The sequence below is a fragment of the Colius striatus genome, chromosome 3 (genome assembly GCF_028858725.1).
Source record: "Colius striatus isolate bColStr4 chromosome 3, bColStr4.1.hap1, whole genome shotgun sequence".
NCBI lineage: Eukaryota > Metazoa > Chordata > Aves > Coliiformes > Coliidae > Colius > Colius striatus.
Window position 1 is genome coordinate 43,645,738 of NC_084761.1, and position 13,728 is coordinate 43,659,465.

Sequence of the window (13,728 nt, forward strand, 5' to 3'; positions counted from 1 at the left end):
AAGATATAGACAGATATATATAAATCTATTAAACAAGAATTTGAAACCTTGTTCTTTTATAGATAGTGCAATTGTTTGGTTCTTAGAATTTTTCATAATATTTGGAAAGAACTCAGATGAATTTATCAGATCTTTTCCAAAAACATGTGCACGGCTTATGCAAGAAAGAGAGGAGACCACACATAAATAGGAGTAATAAGCAGCTGTTGAATGTGGAGAGTTCTTACATAGTATAACTTGGTTTTGAAGGCTGTCTGGTTTGATTTATTTGCATATAAAGGCAATAGATATTTCAAGGTTCTTCTTAGGGACCAAGTGTGCAAGGCACTAAAAGCTACCAAGTCTGAGTCATATGAAAGATTCCTTTTTACACCCACTTGCATTCAGTACAATACAAATCAGTGCTGGCACACTTATCTTTTTTTCCTATCAGAAAGGCTTGTGTGGTTTTTGAGCTTGATATTTTGTAATGAAGTCAGACAAGCCTAGGGCAGGTGTTTGGCTATAAAGATTTCATTGTTTTCATTCCTGTGTCTCTTGTTAACAAATAAGGCTAATCTAGCTGCTTACACAAAGTTCCTATTTCCTACTTTAAGTTCAATGTTTAACCTGGAAAGTATTTTCTGAACAAGTCATAGCTCAGGAATGTCACCTTCCTTTACTAAATAAGTCCAAAAGTGTACATGGAAAGAGTTTAATTTCCACGAGATAACTTTGAACTTTTAAACTAACTTTATACGAAAGTCCCATTCTAAGGACATCAACTTATGCTGGCTTTGTGAATGCTGCCCCCTAGAAGGAATCTAATGATGCAGTTCTGTTTAGATCAATCTATTGTGAGTGTATGTATAATCTATCCCTTTTTTCCCCTCTACCACCCATCCCCCAACAGTTACAGCCAAGTTCTTATCTAAGCTTAGTATTAGAATTCTGTTTGAGGTGGTGGTCCTGATAATATCATATAGTATTGATTTCTTAGCTCTATTCACACATTTTCTGCAAATGTATCCAAATTCTGTGTTTTAGAGTGGTGAGAATTTGGAGCAGAGTAGAAGTTAGGGTTGTTCTTTGTTGCTGTAGTGTATGAGGTAATTTTCTTTTTTTAAGATGTGAAGGTTGAGGCTACTGGTTACTGGAAAATACGTGGAAATGGATTTCACTGTTCTGTACATAGAGTTGTATTTTTTTTTCTGTTTTGGGTTTCTTTTACCTCAGATTATACTGCAGCTATCCCTGTAATCACACAATGATTCTCTAGAGCAAAGTTCTCATTCTTTTATAGTTTCTCATTTACTTATCAAAATTTTGGCAATAAAGAATACTCTGTGTGATCACCTCAGTCATTGTCAGGAATTACAGGAGGCTCCAAAACATCTTTCAGCATTTTTATTGAGAAACTTGGAAATGTAGGAGCTTAGTATTTTTAATATCTGTAACACTGAAGTAGAGTAGATACTACAGGTCTTCAGCCCAATTTATCATTATTTGACTGTAATTTGGGCAATCAGCACTAGCTGGGTACTGACTTACTGTTTTACATGAATCTTTGTTTCCTGTCTCCTGCTTTCAGAATCATTTCGGCAGAGCATTTGTATGAATACAACTGTTATTTGTTGGGATGCAGTGTTCAAACCAAATCCCTACAGTGAAAGGCAATTGAATGAGACTAAGTGGGATTCATAACACCAAGTACAGATCCTGGGGATTTTATAAATGTTTTATGATGCTAGAAGTAAGAATCTGTATGAAGGACAGTACAACGATACTAACTTGCAGTATACTTAGCTGACACTGTGTGGGATAACTCAACTTTTTGATAACTAAAGAAAGTTATCAAAATGAGGAGGATATGAAGAACTGAAATAGACTGTCCACTATTATAACAACATTAGTCAGCATTATTAAAACATGTGCCCCTACAGCAAAGACAGCCAACTGCATACTGTACTGTAATGGCAAGAGCATAGCCAGCAAGTTGAGAGAAGCAAGCCTGCTGTTCTATGTAGTGTTTGAGACCTTATCTGGATACCATGTCAAGGCTTGTGCCCCGCTCTCTCACCCAGTAGAAGACAGGTGTTAATGTACTCAACAGAGTTGAGCAGAATGCCACCAAGATGGTCAGGGGCTGGAGAAGGTCACTGTACAAGGAGAGGCTGAAGGGAATGAGTCTTATTCAGCCTGAAGAAGTGAAGGTTAAAGGAGGCCTTGTTGCTGTTTCTAGCACCTCAATGGGAGGGTGTAGAGAAGATTGATGAAGACTTTTCTGAGGTGCACAAGGGAAGAATGAAGGGCAACAGACATCTCATGTGATGAAACATGGGAAATTCAAACTAGACATGGGGGAAAAAGCCCTTTCACTACAAATATGGTAAAATACTAGACAAGTTACCCTGACAATTTGTGGATGCTTCATCCTTGGAGATATCCAAACCTTGATTGGCCAAGCCTGCTGCAATGGGATCAGTTTTGAGCAGGACGCTGGCCTTGACCTCCAGCAGCACCTCTGTGACTTCATGATAAGGCTAATAGTTATTTTGTGTGAGAAACTGGAGAATAAAGGATATGCAAGATTATACTGTTAGTTTTATACTGTTATACTGAAGACTTAAACATACAACAGTAAAGATGTAAACCAGAGTGAGCAGAAACCAGAATAAACTTTTAAGCATAATGAAAAAAACCCCCACACTTCAATATCCAACATCTGTAATTCTCACATCAATAAAACATTTGTTTCTTTTCATGTTTAGGAGAGTAAGCAGAACTTCCTGTATTTTAAGTTTTGGTTGTGGTTATTTTCTTCTGAAAATATACTACTTAGTGTTATAGAAATAGCTTTCAATAACTCAAATTGGTAAAAAAGCTTGTGTATCTTTGGTGTTATTAAAGAACAAGTTTTTGTTAAGTTGAATTCTGTAATCAATAAATACTTCAGTGGTGTTGATTTTGTTACTATTTTCTTCTGCTTTCTTGTTTCTGTATTCTGGGAGAAGGCACAACGGGGCTTTGGTTCAGAGCCGTTCTATGTTAATTGCAGACTCTTGATTAGACAACAATCATCTGATTAGATGTGCTGATTGATGAATTTGTATGTGCATTTCCTAGATGTTGTTAGACAAAATGTTTCAAGTTGATACAGATACACTGTGTAAACTAAACAGGACTTATTTTAACCAAAACAAATGTATGAAGGGTGTATTTATACATTTGAGGGAGAAACAGCAGAGAGTGGCTGGGATCAGAAATTCCTCTTCTTTACAGAAGAGTGTCTATGGATCAAGTTAATTCAAAATACGATAGGATACCACTGATGGGCAGAGATGAGGCCCTCAGTCTAGAAAACCATACCTCTCTGTTAAAGTCATGATTGTCATTGCACTTCTCAGTTTTCCCAGTACTTAAAAGTAGTGACAAGCTTCCCAGCAAGCTGTAGATAGCAAAATATCAGTGATTATTACAGTCAAGCAAATACTTCTGTTTGTTTCTTCCATGTGTAATTCACTCACCTCACACCTCAATATGAACATATAAGAGTAGTCATTCAATAATGCAGATTGTGTGTCACTTGTAAATGCCCATCTACTGGAAGCTTGCTTCAAGTCTCTTTCTTTACAGACTATTGAGGATTTTAGACAGCAAAGAACCTACCACTGCACTCTGAGGAAGCACATTCTCATAAAGCACCTAGTTATTTTTTTTTTTATTGTCTTGTTATTTATATTAATTCATTCAGAAATAATAAATGCTGAGGAATATTATGTAACATGTCCTTTGGTAGAATGAACCTTTGAGTAAAGCTACTATCTTACAGTGGTCACTAGATGGCTTACTAGCCTAACATTTTCCTAAAATTTACAGTTTAAAGACCTATGGATACCTGTTGCTGTTGATTAGGGTATTTTTGTTTGTTTAGTTTTCTGGTTAGTTTGTTTGTTTTTCCTTTTAAAAATTAAGATGTTGTTTTAAATACCATTCTTCTATCTGCAAGGAAGTCTAGGTCTATTAGTCCTACAAATTCTCTACATCTCTGAATCTGTGTTGCTAGAACTGTCTTCAGACTGTTGATGTCCTTATGATCAGGTAGCTTGTTGACAGAAACTATGTTATGAAACCTTTTTTTTACTCTGTTGTTTTGCCCATTAGTAAGACACTAGAAACAGGTTAATATTTGAAGTTAAGCTTTTGATGGTTTGTAAAATCAGAACATTAGAGCCCCGACAAGAATCTCTGTCAAGCAGCATAATGTGTACACAGTCATTATACTTTGCTTGTAAAGTCTGCTGGTCTCTACAACAAACCATACCTTTATTTGATTTTGGACTTATTGCTGTGGCAGGACTCCACTGAACCAGAGTCTGCTGCAGCTCTGCTGGGCTGTAGTGCTGCTGCTCAGGCAGAGAAAATTGAGGGCAGGTGTGCCCAAAGTGCTGTCTAATAAAATCAGTCTCCCAAATGATATTTGATATATAATAGACTGAGGTTTTATTTATAGAACACAATTTCTAAGTGCTAGTTTAATTTGTTTTCCTTTTATTTGTCTTGGGGGATATGAATTGCGTAACAGCCCATGAGACTCTTTTTTTTTTTTTTTTTTTTTTATTCCTGCTGTTGTTTTAGCTCCCACTTCCATTCATCATTCTACTTCCTTTCACAGAATCACAGAATGGTAGGGGTTGGAAGGGATGTCTAGAGATCATCTAGTCTAAGGTCCCTGCTCAAGCAGGTTTGCCTAGATTGAGATCCTGCTGAATGGCAGCACAGCCTTCTGGTGAATCAGCCAGTTCTCCCAGTTTGATGTCATCACTGAACTTGCTGAGGGTACACTCTGTCCCCTCATCCAGGTCATTCATAATGTTGAGTAAGACTGGCCCCAGAACCGATCCCTGTGGAACCCCACTGGCCACAGGCCTCCAACTTGACTCCATTGATCATCACCCTCTGAGCTCTGTCATTCAGTCAGTTCTCAATCCACCTCACCATCCACTCATCCCATCCATACTGCCTGAGCTTTTTGCTGAGGATGAAATGGTGCCAAAAGTCTTGCTGAAGTCAAGGTAGATAACATCCACCACTTTCCCCTCATCTACCTAGCCAATTATACTTTCTTTTAGTTTCCATGGAGATGGTTCCTAATGTCTGCTAAGTCCTTGGATAAATGCTTGAAAATGCTTGGGCAAACTTATTTTGCTACAGGCATACCAGTTTACTCTGGGCTGCATATTCTAGAAAAATAATTTCTTTATACAGATCCATTACAAGAATATACTTTTGCTGTAAGGGAGAGCTTTTTTTCTTGCAGTAAAGCATTGCTTTAGAAAAGTTTCCAAAACACTTAAAAATGTATTTTTAAAAAACTGTCAGCTTTTCACTGATTTTATGCTACTGAATGTCACTGGAACATTAGACTGTGTTTTGACATTTTGTACTGTCCTTTGGCAGAGGAGACTCAAGTTTTATTGTGATTGCCTTCTCCCTTTAAAAAAAAAAATCTTATCTTCATGTCTTATAACAGGTTTTAAGGTCTTAAGTATCATGGAGTGAGAATATCCTGTTTAGAACACATGGAGGAAAAGTAAATCTTTTTTCAAACAAAAAATTGATACTCTGTGGTATTCAAGTTATTAAACTGGATTCGGTTCATTATATGTATATGTGCAAAGCTGCCCTGACATGGAAATGTTCTAAGTGTTTGTATATAGGTTAGGATGCTGGTGTTATGTCATTAGCTGTAGGTTGAACATTTCATTTTTACTTATGTGTTAATCACTTTCAGTTGATTTTTTTTAACACTTCTAATATGTGTTGTACAGTGAAGGACTTCCTTTCTGCTGTAGATAATGTGAGTCATAAAAACTGCACTTAATTCAATAGTTAAATACTAGGTAAATGTAATGAGGTACTTCACATTTAGAAAAAAAAATCTCTAGTTAGAGTGTTTCACTTTAACTCAAGCCAACAGCTTGGCTAGAAACATATCATAGTCGTGGTCTAGTGCTGTTTTTTAAATGAGTAAAAAGTAATAAATAAATTCTAAATAAGAGTAGTGCAATATTGAAATTTTTTTTCTTGACCACATGTTCAGTGTCCAAGAAGCATTCTGAGCAAACACTAACTTCTGTTTATTCCTTGTGTACAGGACATTGTACCAGTGGATGCCTCTGATGAGGTGAAAGAACTTTATGTGGCAGAAAACAAGCTACAGTTGGCGAAAACTGATGCTGAGTCTCTGTTAACATTGGAAATAAATAAGGTATTGTGTATTCAATTGTCTCATTGCTGAAGCTGAAAGATAGTCTAAGCTGTTGTTCATTGAAACTAGATATAGTCAAAATAGCTGTGCTGGTTACAGAATGTATCTTGATATACTTTTTCCCTTTTTTCTTGAGAAGTCACAACATCTGTGTTTTCTTTGATTATTTACTGGAGATAACAATTGAATATTCATAATTTTATAAATAGTGGCTGGTATGATGTTACTTAGCTTTTCCTAAGCCTGGAGATTAAATTTACAGTGACTTCCTGCCATGCCTTTTACCCCATCCGCTGCTCTTTCCCGTCTGTGGACTAAACCATGCCTGGCGTGCCTTGTGTGAGTAATTGTTTTTAGTAACTTTTTTTTTTTCTATTTACTTACACAGATCATTTTATCTCGAATTGTAATAACCTATAAATACAAAGGAAATCACTTACTGCTTTTTGATTCTCCTTGTTGGTAACCTTTGGCTGAGTGATAGCAGCCTTACATGCAATGCTCAAACAGTTGCAAACTTATTATCTACAGAGAGATGATAAAATCTACTTCTTTGAGTGTTTTTTTCTGGGTGTATGGTTTTTGTTTTTCTAGTTAGAATATATTCATGCTGCTTTTCTGTCTTCCAGCTGAGAAAATGTGTAAAAACTTCATTAACTTTATTCTTGTTTTGATTAAATGTATTTTTTCTAATTTGAATAAATTAGACAAAGTAGCCTTTGTTTGTGTTTCTGTTCTACCTCATCTTTTCCTAAGAACGAGGCCTAAACACAGGTACAATGCATGGGCTTTTTTCACTGTACATACAGAACTTAAAGCCAAGTTTTCAATCTAGATGCTGACTAAGCTCAGAGTTGAGCATCTGGATCCACTAACTTGACTTTGAAGGATCAAGACAACATGTTAAACACTGAAATAAAGTCTTAAAATTTGCCTAGCCTTTTACTGTTAATAAATTTTAATACTTGCTTTCTCTGTGCTAAAGTCTTTCAACATGTATGTTCTGTAAAACTATTTATTGTTTTGATGAGGAATAAATATTTAAGGTTACCATTATTAAGTTTCTGTAGTGTCCCATTCTAAATTGCTCCCTATCTAGAAAAACAATCCTTTCTCCACCTCCAACCAGTGGCTTGTTAAATATCAAGCAATCATTTAACATAAGCTTGGGAAGAAAATGTGTATTGTACTTGCCTTAGCATGAATTAAACAGTGCAATAAAATTAGTAATGCTTTTTGCAAAAGAGACTTGCACAAGGAGAGCCTGTCCTTGTCACATGCTTGACCAAGTCCTTGTAATACACAGCAGAAATAATAGAGGCCACACACTAAGTCACAGTGTGACTGTTTAAGGAAATTCCCTGTAATCTGATACCTCTTAAACTAAGTATTAGTCCTAAGAGAATTTTGCTTCTGGATTGTCTCACTAGTTTCTGCAATAAGAAAAAAAAAATTCTAATCTGTTTTAAGAGTAAATCTCTTAATATTCACTCACATAATTCTGATATTTCTGTGGTATTTGTATGTGGTGTTTTCCCTTTTTTTTTTTTTTAAGCTTTTGGTTATCTTAAAAAAAAAAAAAAAGCAAGTGAGATTCAGACTCTCTAATTCTGTTAATTTGAACATTATCCAGTATTTGCAAATAAAGTTTGTTGTATGTTTTGTTTGTTTGTTCGTTCATTTGTTATTTAATGCATGGAAATTTGATCTAGTGTAAGGACTGAAAAATAGCCAAAAATATGAACAGTGAGGAACAAATGGTTTGGGTTTTTTTTTTTTCACTTGTAGGAACTTTGAATTCTTTGTGATTAAAAACTGCTGTACTTCCATTTATACTGTCATGCATTTCATGGGTAAATCATGATCTATCATGATGAATATCTGGTGTTAATCATTAAACAACTTTTATCTGCTCTGTTTCTTTACAAGGTGGATATGCAATGGGTGCAAGTGCTAGCAGAAGGCTGGGCAACTCCTCTGAGTGGCTTTATGAGAGAGAGAGAATACCTACAGTGCCTTCACTTCGACTGTCTCCTTGATGGTAGGGTAAAACTTAACATTTATAAAAGTGGGCAGACTAACCCTACTTCTAAAATATTGTTGATGCTTCCTAGGGGGATCTCATTAATATTGGGATCTCATTAGTATTTATATGCCTTGATTTCCTAAAATAGCTTATAGCTCATTATTCCATCCTTAAGTGTTCTGTAAATCAAAATTTTGATAAGACCTTATATAGATGTTTCAGATATGGCAATATTACAAGTTTTTAAAATTCTCCTGAAATTGTTCTTAGTACCTCACAACCTCACATATACTAGAAAAAAATGAATAATGAAAAATAACAAATAACTTATTGATGGTAACAGTTTTCAATCCTAAACTTGAATAGAACAGTCATGTTCCTCTAGATGCTACCGTATTTCCTCCTCTTAGGTATCTACTGCAACTATGATTTGTGAGAACTTTTTGAGAAAAATGTAATTGCCCTAAAGCTGTTTTGCTGCTTGAAGTAGTGGCAACAGTTAAGTCAAAACAACACACACAAAGTTTCCTTCCTGCTCTGTGTGTTAGTTCTGAGGTCTCAGGAAAGCAATAATTTTCCAGGATTTTCATTTTGAAAAAAGGGAAATTCTTGAATACCCACAATGATGGGTCTTGTACTTTAAGCTCTAAATGCAATGTTTATACTACTGACTTCTACGTTATGGAAAACAGTGCAACTGTGTTTGATATTCTCACCTTAAAGCTTAAGTTAGATGAAGTAGTCTGAAGCTGACACTGTGCTTGTGTGACTTGAACTCACTACACTACCTTGCCTCAGCTTCTCATTTATACTGTGGCTGAAGACAGATGTCAAAGATACTATATATTATTGATCACTAACAAAATTTTAATCATCAGATTTGAGATCTCTTCCCAGTTTGAAACATTTATTTAGTTGTTCATAAAGCAAAAGAATTTTTTAAATTACCATATTAGAGATGGCAAATTGCCTTCTCTGTAACTATTGCCAAGATCAATTTTATGACCTGGTTGCTTTGAAAATAACTGAGCAACTAGGATTGCAGTATGCTTTTCATTTTGCATTATGAAGGAAGAGGTAACCTGGTTTTCTTTTTAACTTTTTAACCAGCTTAATAATTTTAAACTTGCTGCCACACAAGGTAAAATTGAGAGGAGGTTATAAAAAATGTATTGGTCAAATAACAGGGAAATCAGCCTTATTTAAAGTCTTGGCCTCACTAAAACCAACAGCAAAACTATTGTTAACTTCAAGGGGCCCATGGCTTTTCTCCTGGAAGACCACCCAAAAGTTTTATACTTTTTCAGCAAGTGGATGCTCGTTAGAATTCAATCCTTTGTATGAGACTTGCAGTATTTACTCCACTGGGTTTCTCAAATCTCACTCTTCTAGTCAAAAAAACAAGACTTCCAGCATCTAGCAGTGCAATAATTGCTTAAAAATGAGGACCACACATAACTTTAACTTATGCTGGTCTAGTTTTAGAGGTAAAGTAACTTGTAAGTAAGCTTTCAGCTGAACAAACTATGCAAAATGTCAGCTGGACTCAGTGCTTGGGTTTTTTTTCTGAAATATTTATGCTTGAATCTGAATACAGTTTTAAGTAAACAGCAAAAGTTACCTTTTGAAACAGTTAAATTGCATATGCTAAGTACTTGGGTATATTTGACTACTTCTATTCTATTGAACTATTCCTATGGACCAAAAGTATCGCTACTGAGAATACTATTTCTTTTTGACTCATTATCCACTTCAGTAGCAATCTTGCTTAGTATTTTAGGTGATCTGTTTAATAAATGTGAGTTGTGTATTTCTGCTTACTATATAGCTTCTTTAACAGGATATTTGAGATCATAAAAAAGTAGTGTCCTTACAGTCTAAAAGCTTGCGTGCATCTAAAAGTACTTGCTATTTTCAGTAGTCTTTGCTCTTTCTCAAACCTTGGTGCTTGCACATTTTTATAGCACATGTATCTTAAAGGTTCACTCTAAAAGTTGCTTTTAACCCCTGTTGCGTGTGTCATGGTTTGGCCCAGCCAGCGCAGCAGCACCACGACTCTCTCATTCCGTGCCCCCATTCACCCCCACCCTCTTTAGGATGGCGGAGGCCCCAGCAAAATGGGAGTAAAAAGATAAGCAAGGTTGTTGTGGATTGAGACAAGGGCAGGGAGGGCTCGCTGCCAATTATGGTTCTGAGCAAAACAGACTCCAGTACTCGACTTAGAGAGGAAAGTAGGAAAGTTTATTCTACACGAAATAGAACAGAATAAAAGCAAAAAGGAAGTAGGATGATGAGCAAATTACAACCAGCACTTTAAGATCTCCCTCCCCCATCCCTCCTTTCTTCCCGGGCCCAGCTCACTGCTCCCGATAGCTCTACCTCCCCCTCCCCAATGGCTCAAGGGGGCAGGGAATGGGGAATGTGGTCAGTCTCTCACAGATGGGCTCTGCCACTTCTCTCTTCTCAGATAAGGACGACTCCTGGCATTCTTACCCTCCTCCAACACAGGGTTCCTTCCCCGGGACACAGTCCTTAACGAACTTCTGTGGTGTGGGTTGTTCCCAACAGCTGTGGCTTCTACAGATACAGGGTCCCTCACATGGGATGCAGTTCTTGGTGAATATCTCTGGTGTAGATTCTTTGCCATGATTGAACTTTCTGCAGTTACAGGGTCCCTCTCTCGGGACAAGGCCTCTTCTGGGCATAAGTTTAGTGAGCTGCCTTTTCGTGGGTTCTTTCCCCCAGTTGCAGCTGTGGATATTGGGTCCCTTCCTTGGGACATGGTCTGCTTCGACCATAGTGATAAAGGGTCCCTCCTTTGGGACACGGCCTCTTCCAGCCATAGTTTTAAAGAAGAAAATCACTGCCCTTGGCTCAGGGTCTGTAGTGAAGTGATTGGGTGCCTCCCACGGGACACGGCCTCCTACGGCCATAATCACTGTCCCTGGCTCAGGGCTTTTAATGAAATGAATCGCTGCCCCTGTTCCAGGGCCAGCTTTAGCAAAATGAGTCTCTACCCCTGTTACGGGGTCATTATCATAATGAGTCTCTACTGCTGATGCAGGGTCTTTAAAGAAATGAAAAAAAATCTCAGCTTCACCAGTTCTCTCCGTACAATGCAGGGGAGTCTCTGCTCCAGCACACCTCCTCCTCTCTTTCACCACTGACCTTGGAGTCCGCATGGTTGTTTCTCTCACTGTTCCTACTCTTTGCACGACCACCAGCCAAAAGAAGGGACAGAAGAAGCCTCCTCTTCTGGCTTCTTCTTAAAAAGTGATTGTGGAGGCATCTAATTGGCTCAGCCCCAGAAGTGGGCCTTGGCTCAGAGCTTGGGAGAGTTGTGAGCAACTTCTTACAGGAGCCATCTTTACAGCCCCTTCCCCCTTACCAGAAAAGGCTGTCATGTCAAACCATGACAGCATGGTACACCTACAAGTTATAACTTGTTAGGAAAGTAGATTTTCATAATACTATTAATGACTATTACTAAGGATAAGGGCTTTTCTGTTTTTGTCTTCACCCTGCAGGAGGAGTTATTAACCTGTCAGTGCCTATAGTGCTGACGGCTACTCAAGAAGACAAAGAAAGGCTGGATGGGTGTACAGCAATTGCATTGGTTTATGAAGGTCGCCGTGTGGCCATTCTCCGTAATCCTGAGTTCTATGAGCATAGGAAAGAAGAACGCTGTGCTAGGCAGTGGGGAACAACATGCAAGGAACATCCCTATATCAAGGTGCGTGTTTAGAAGTTGAAAATCTAGTCCTATTAGCTCTATAGTTTGTGCAGCTGCAAGTGAGTGATGTCCACGACTATATTTCAACAGCAAAACTACTTTGAGAAGTAATTCAAACATTTGAGCAGAAACAAAGGGTAAGGGGTTTTTTCTACACAGCTGTTGAATAATCTGCTGTTAGTGTGAAAATCTAACGTCAATATGTACACGTGAAAAAGTATTGTAGAATGAACATGAAATGTATTGTAGAATCTGTGCTATAGAAGGTGGAACTTTGCTGTGTAGTGTGCCTAGGAAACACCCTCCTCTGTGTGGCCAGATGGATCATCAAAGCTCCTTAATTGGCAGATACATGCATTGTGAAAGAAGAAAACTTCTACTCTGCCTACGTGTGGGGCATGAGAACTGCCTGCTTTAGATGCTTTTGAAATAGGCCCTGATCCTGGGAAGTTACTTTCCATCCATTGTATTCAATATGTTTTATCTTGACCTTGTGTGTACATCATAACTGAAATATTCTAATTGTAACACACTCATTTCAATGCTGTGTTTGATTTTGTAAGCTGGTGTAAATGTTGCATCTTAGCTCTTCAGAGCCAAAATATGTTTCTCTTCTGTTTGCCTCTATGGTATCTTTTTTACAGTTATGATTTAAAATCAGATCAAAAGGAATCAAACACGTCAAATTATGAACTTACTCTAAAAAAGAGAAAACTTTTGTGTTCTAAAAGTGTCTGTATAACTAATAGCTATACTTATGTGTAAACTATGGATTTTTTTACTTGTTTATTAATGTGCAGTGGCATTGTTTTACTGACTGAAGTTATATTCAGGAGTACATCTGAAAAAGGACATGTACTATATACAGTTAAGAGTATTCTGGAAGATTTTTCAAAGCCCTTGATGTATTCTGTGGTAATGACCATAAGGTTACCTCTTTATTGAAAACATGAACTGAAGAAATTCTAAGAAAATCTCATGCATACAAGATTCGAATGACTTGTAGTAGTGATTACAGAATGATGTGGCTGAAACTAATGTAGAAGATGAAGAACCATGTTCTTATGTCTGTACTGGTGTGAATAGTAGTGTAATGACAGCATTTGAATCTGTTGCCCCTTCTAAGTTAATCAGAAATTTTTGGGTGCCTGAGAGTTACTGCAGGGCAGCTTTCTCATCTTCATATCTTTGCCATACCTTCTCTTCACCTCAGTAAGATGTCAAAGTCTGGCATTTTGTTTGGGAAGGAGGTGGTGAATGTATCATCATTTAATTTCAGTACATCCTCTGTCTCAAAGCTAAAATCAGTTGAAAAATCCACACTTAGTTTTAATGGCTTGTGGATTTAGTGTGAAATGTCGTGTGTTACATTAACATTTGTTGTCATCTTTAAGTTATATAAGGCTAAAAAATTATCAGAAATATGTATGAAACTTGAAAGTATTTTTAGTTCCATCTTCAAAACCTAATGCATTCTCAGAAATATATTCAATGACCATTACTAGAGTATGTTGAGCAGCTTGTCAGAATTATTTTTTGATAAAGGATGAGGTGGTATTTAAAAATATCAAAATAGCTCTAGTGAGTGTACAATGTGTTGCCTTTGTAAAGTGCTATGGTGAAACAAATCTAAAAGATATCCTATTTCAAAGTTTCTGATTTTATTCATAAATTGAAATAGGGGAGTAGTTGGTCAGAAATACTTTATTGCTTTATTGC

The 13,728-nt window shown here is 37.0% G+C and overlaps 1 protein-coding gene across 1 annotated transcript in view; it reads left to right on the forward strand.

The window, feature by feature from the left end:
- PAPSS1 (3'-phosphoadenosine 5'-phosphosulfate synthase 1) overlaps positions 1 to 13,728 on the forward strand; it is a 45,070-nt gene that overhangs the window by 15,052 nt on the left and 16,290 nt on the right. Inside the window, exons 6-8 of the mRNA XM_061993546.1 lie at positions 6,137 to 6,250; positions 8,180 to 8,291; positions 11,804 to 12,009. Coding sequence (XP_061849530.1) covers positions 6,137 to 6,250; positions 8,180 to 8,291; positions 11,804 to 12,009 — 432 coding nt within the window. The remainder of the gene's footprint in view (positions 1 to 6,136; positions 6,251 to 8,179; positions 8,292 to 11,803; positions 12,010 to 13,728) is intronic.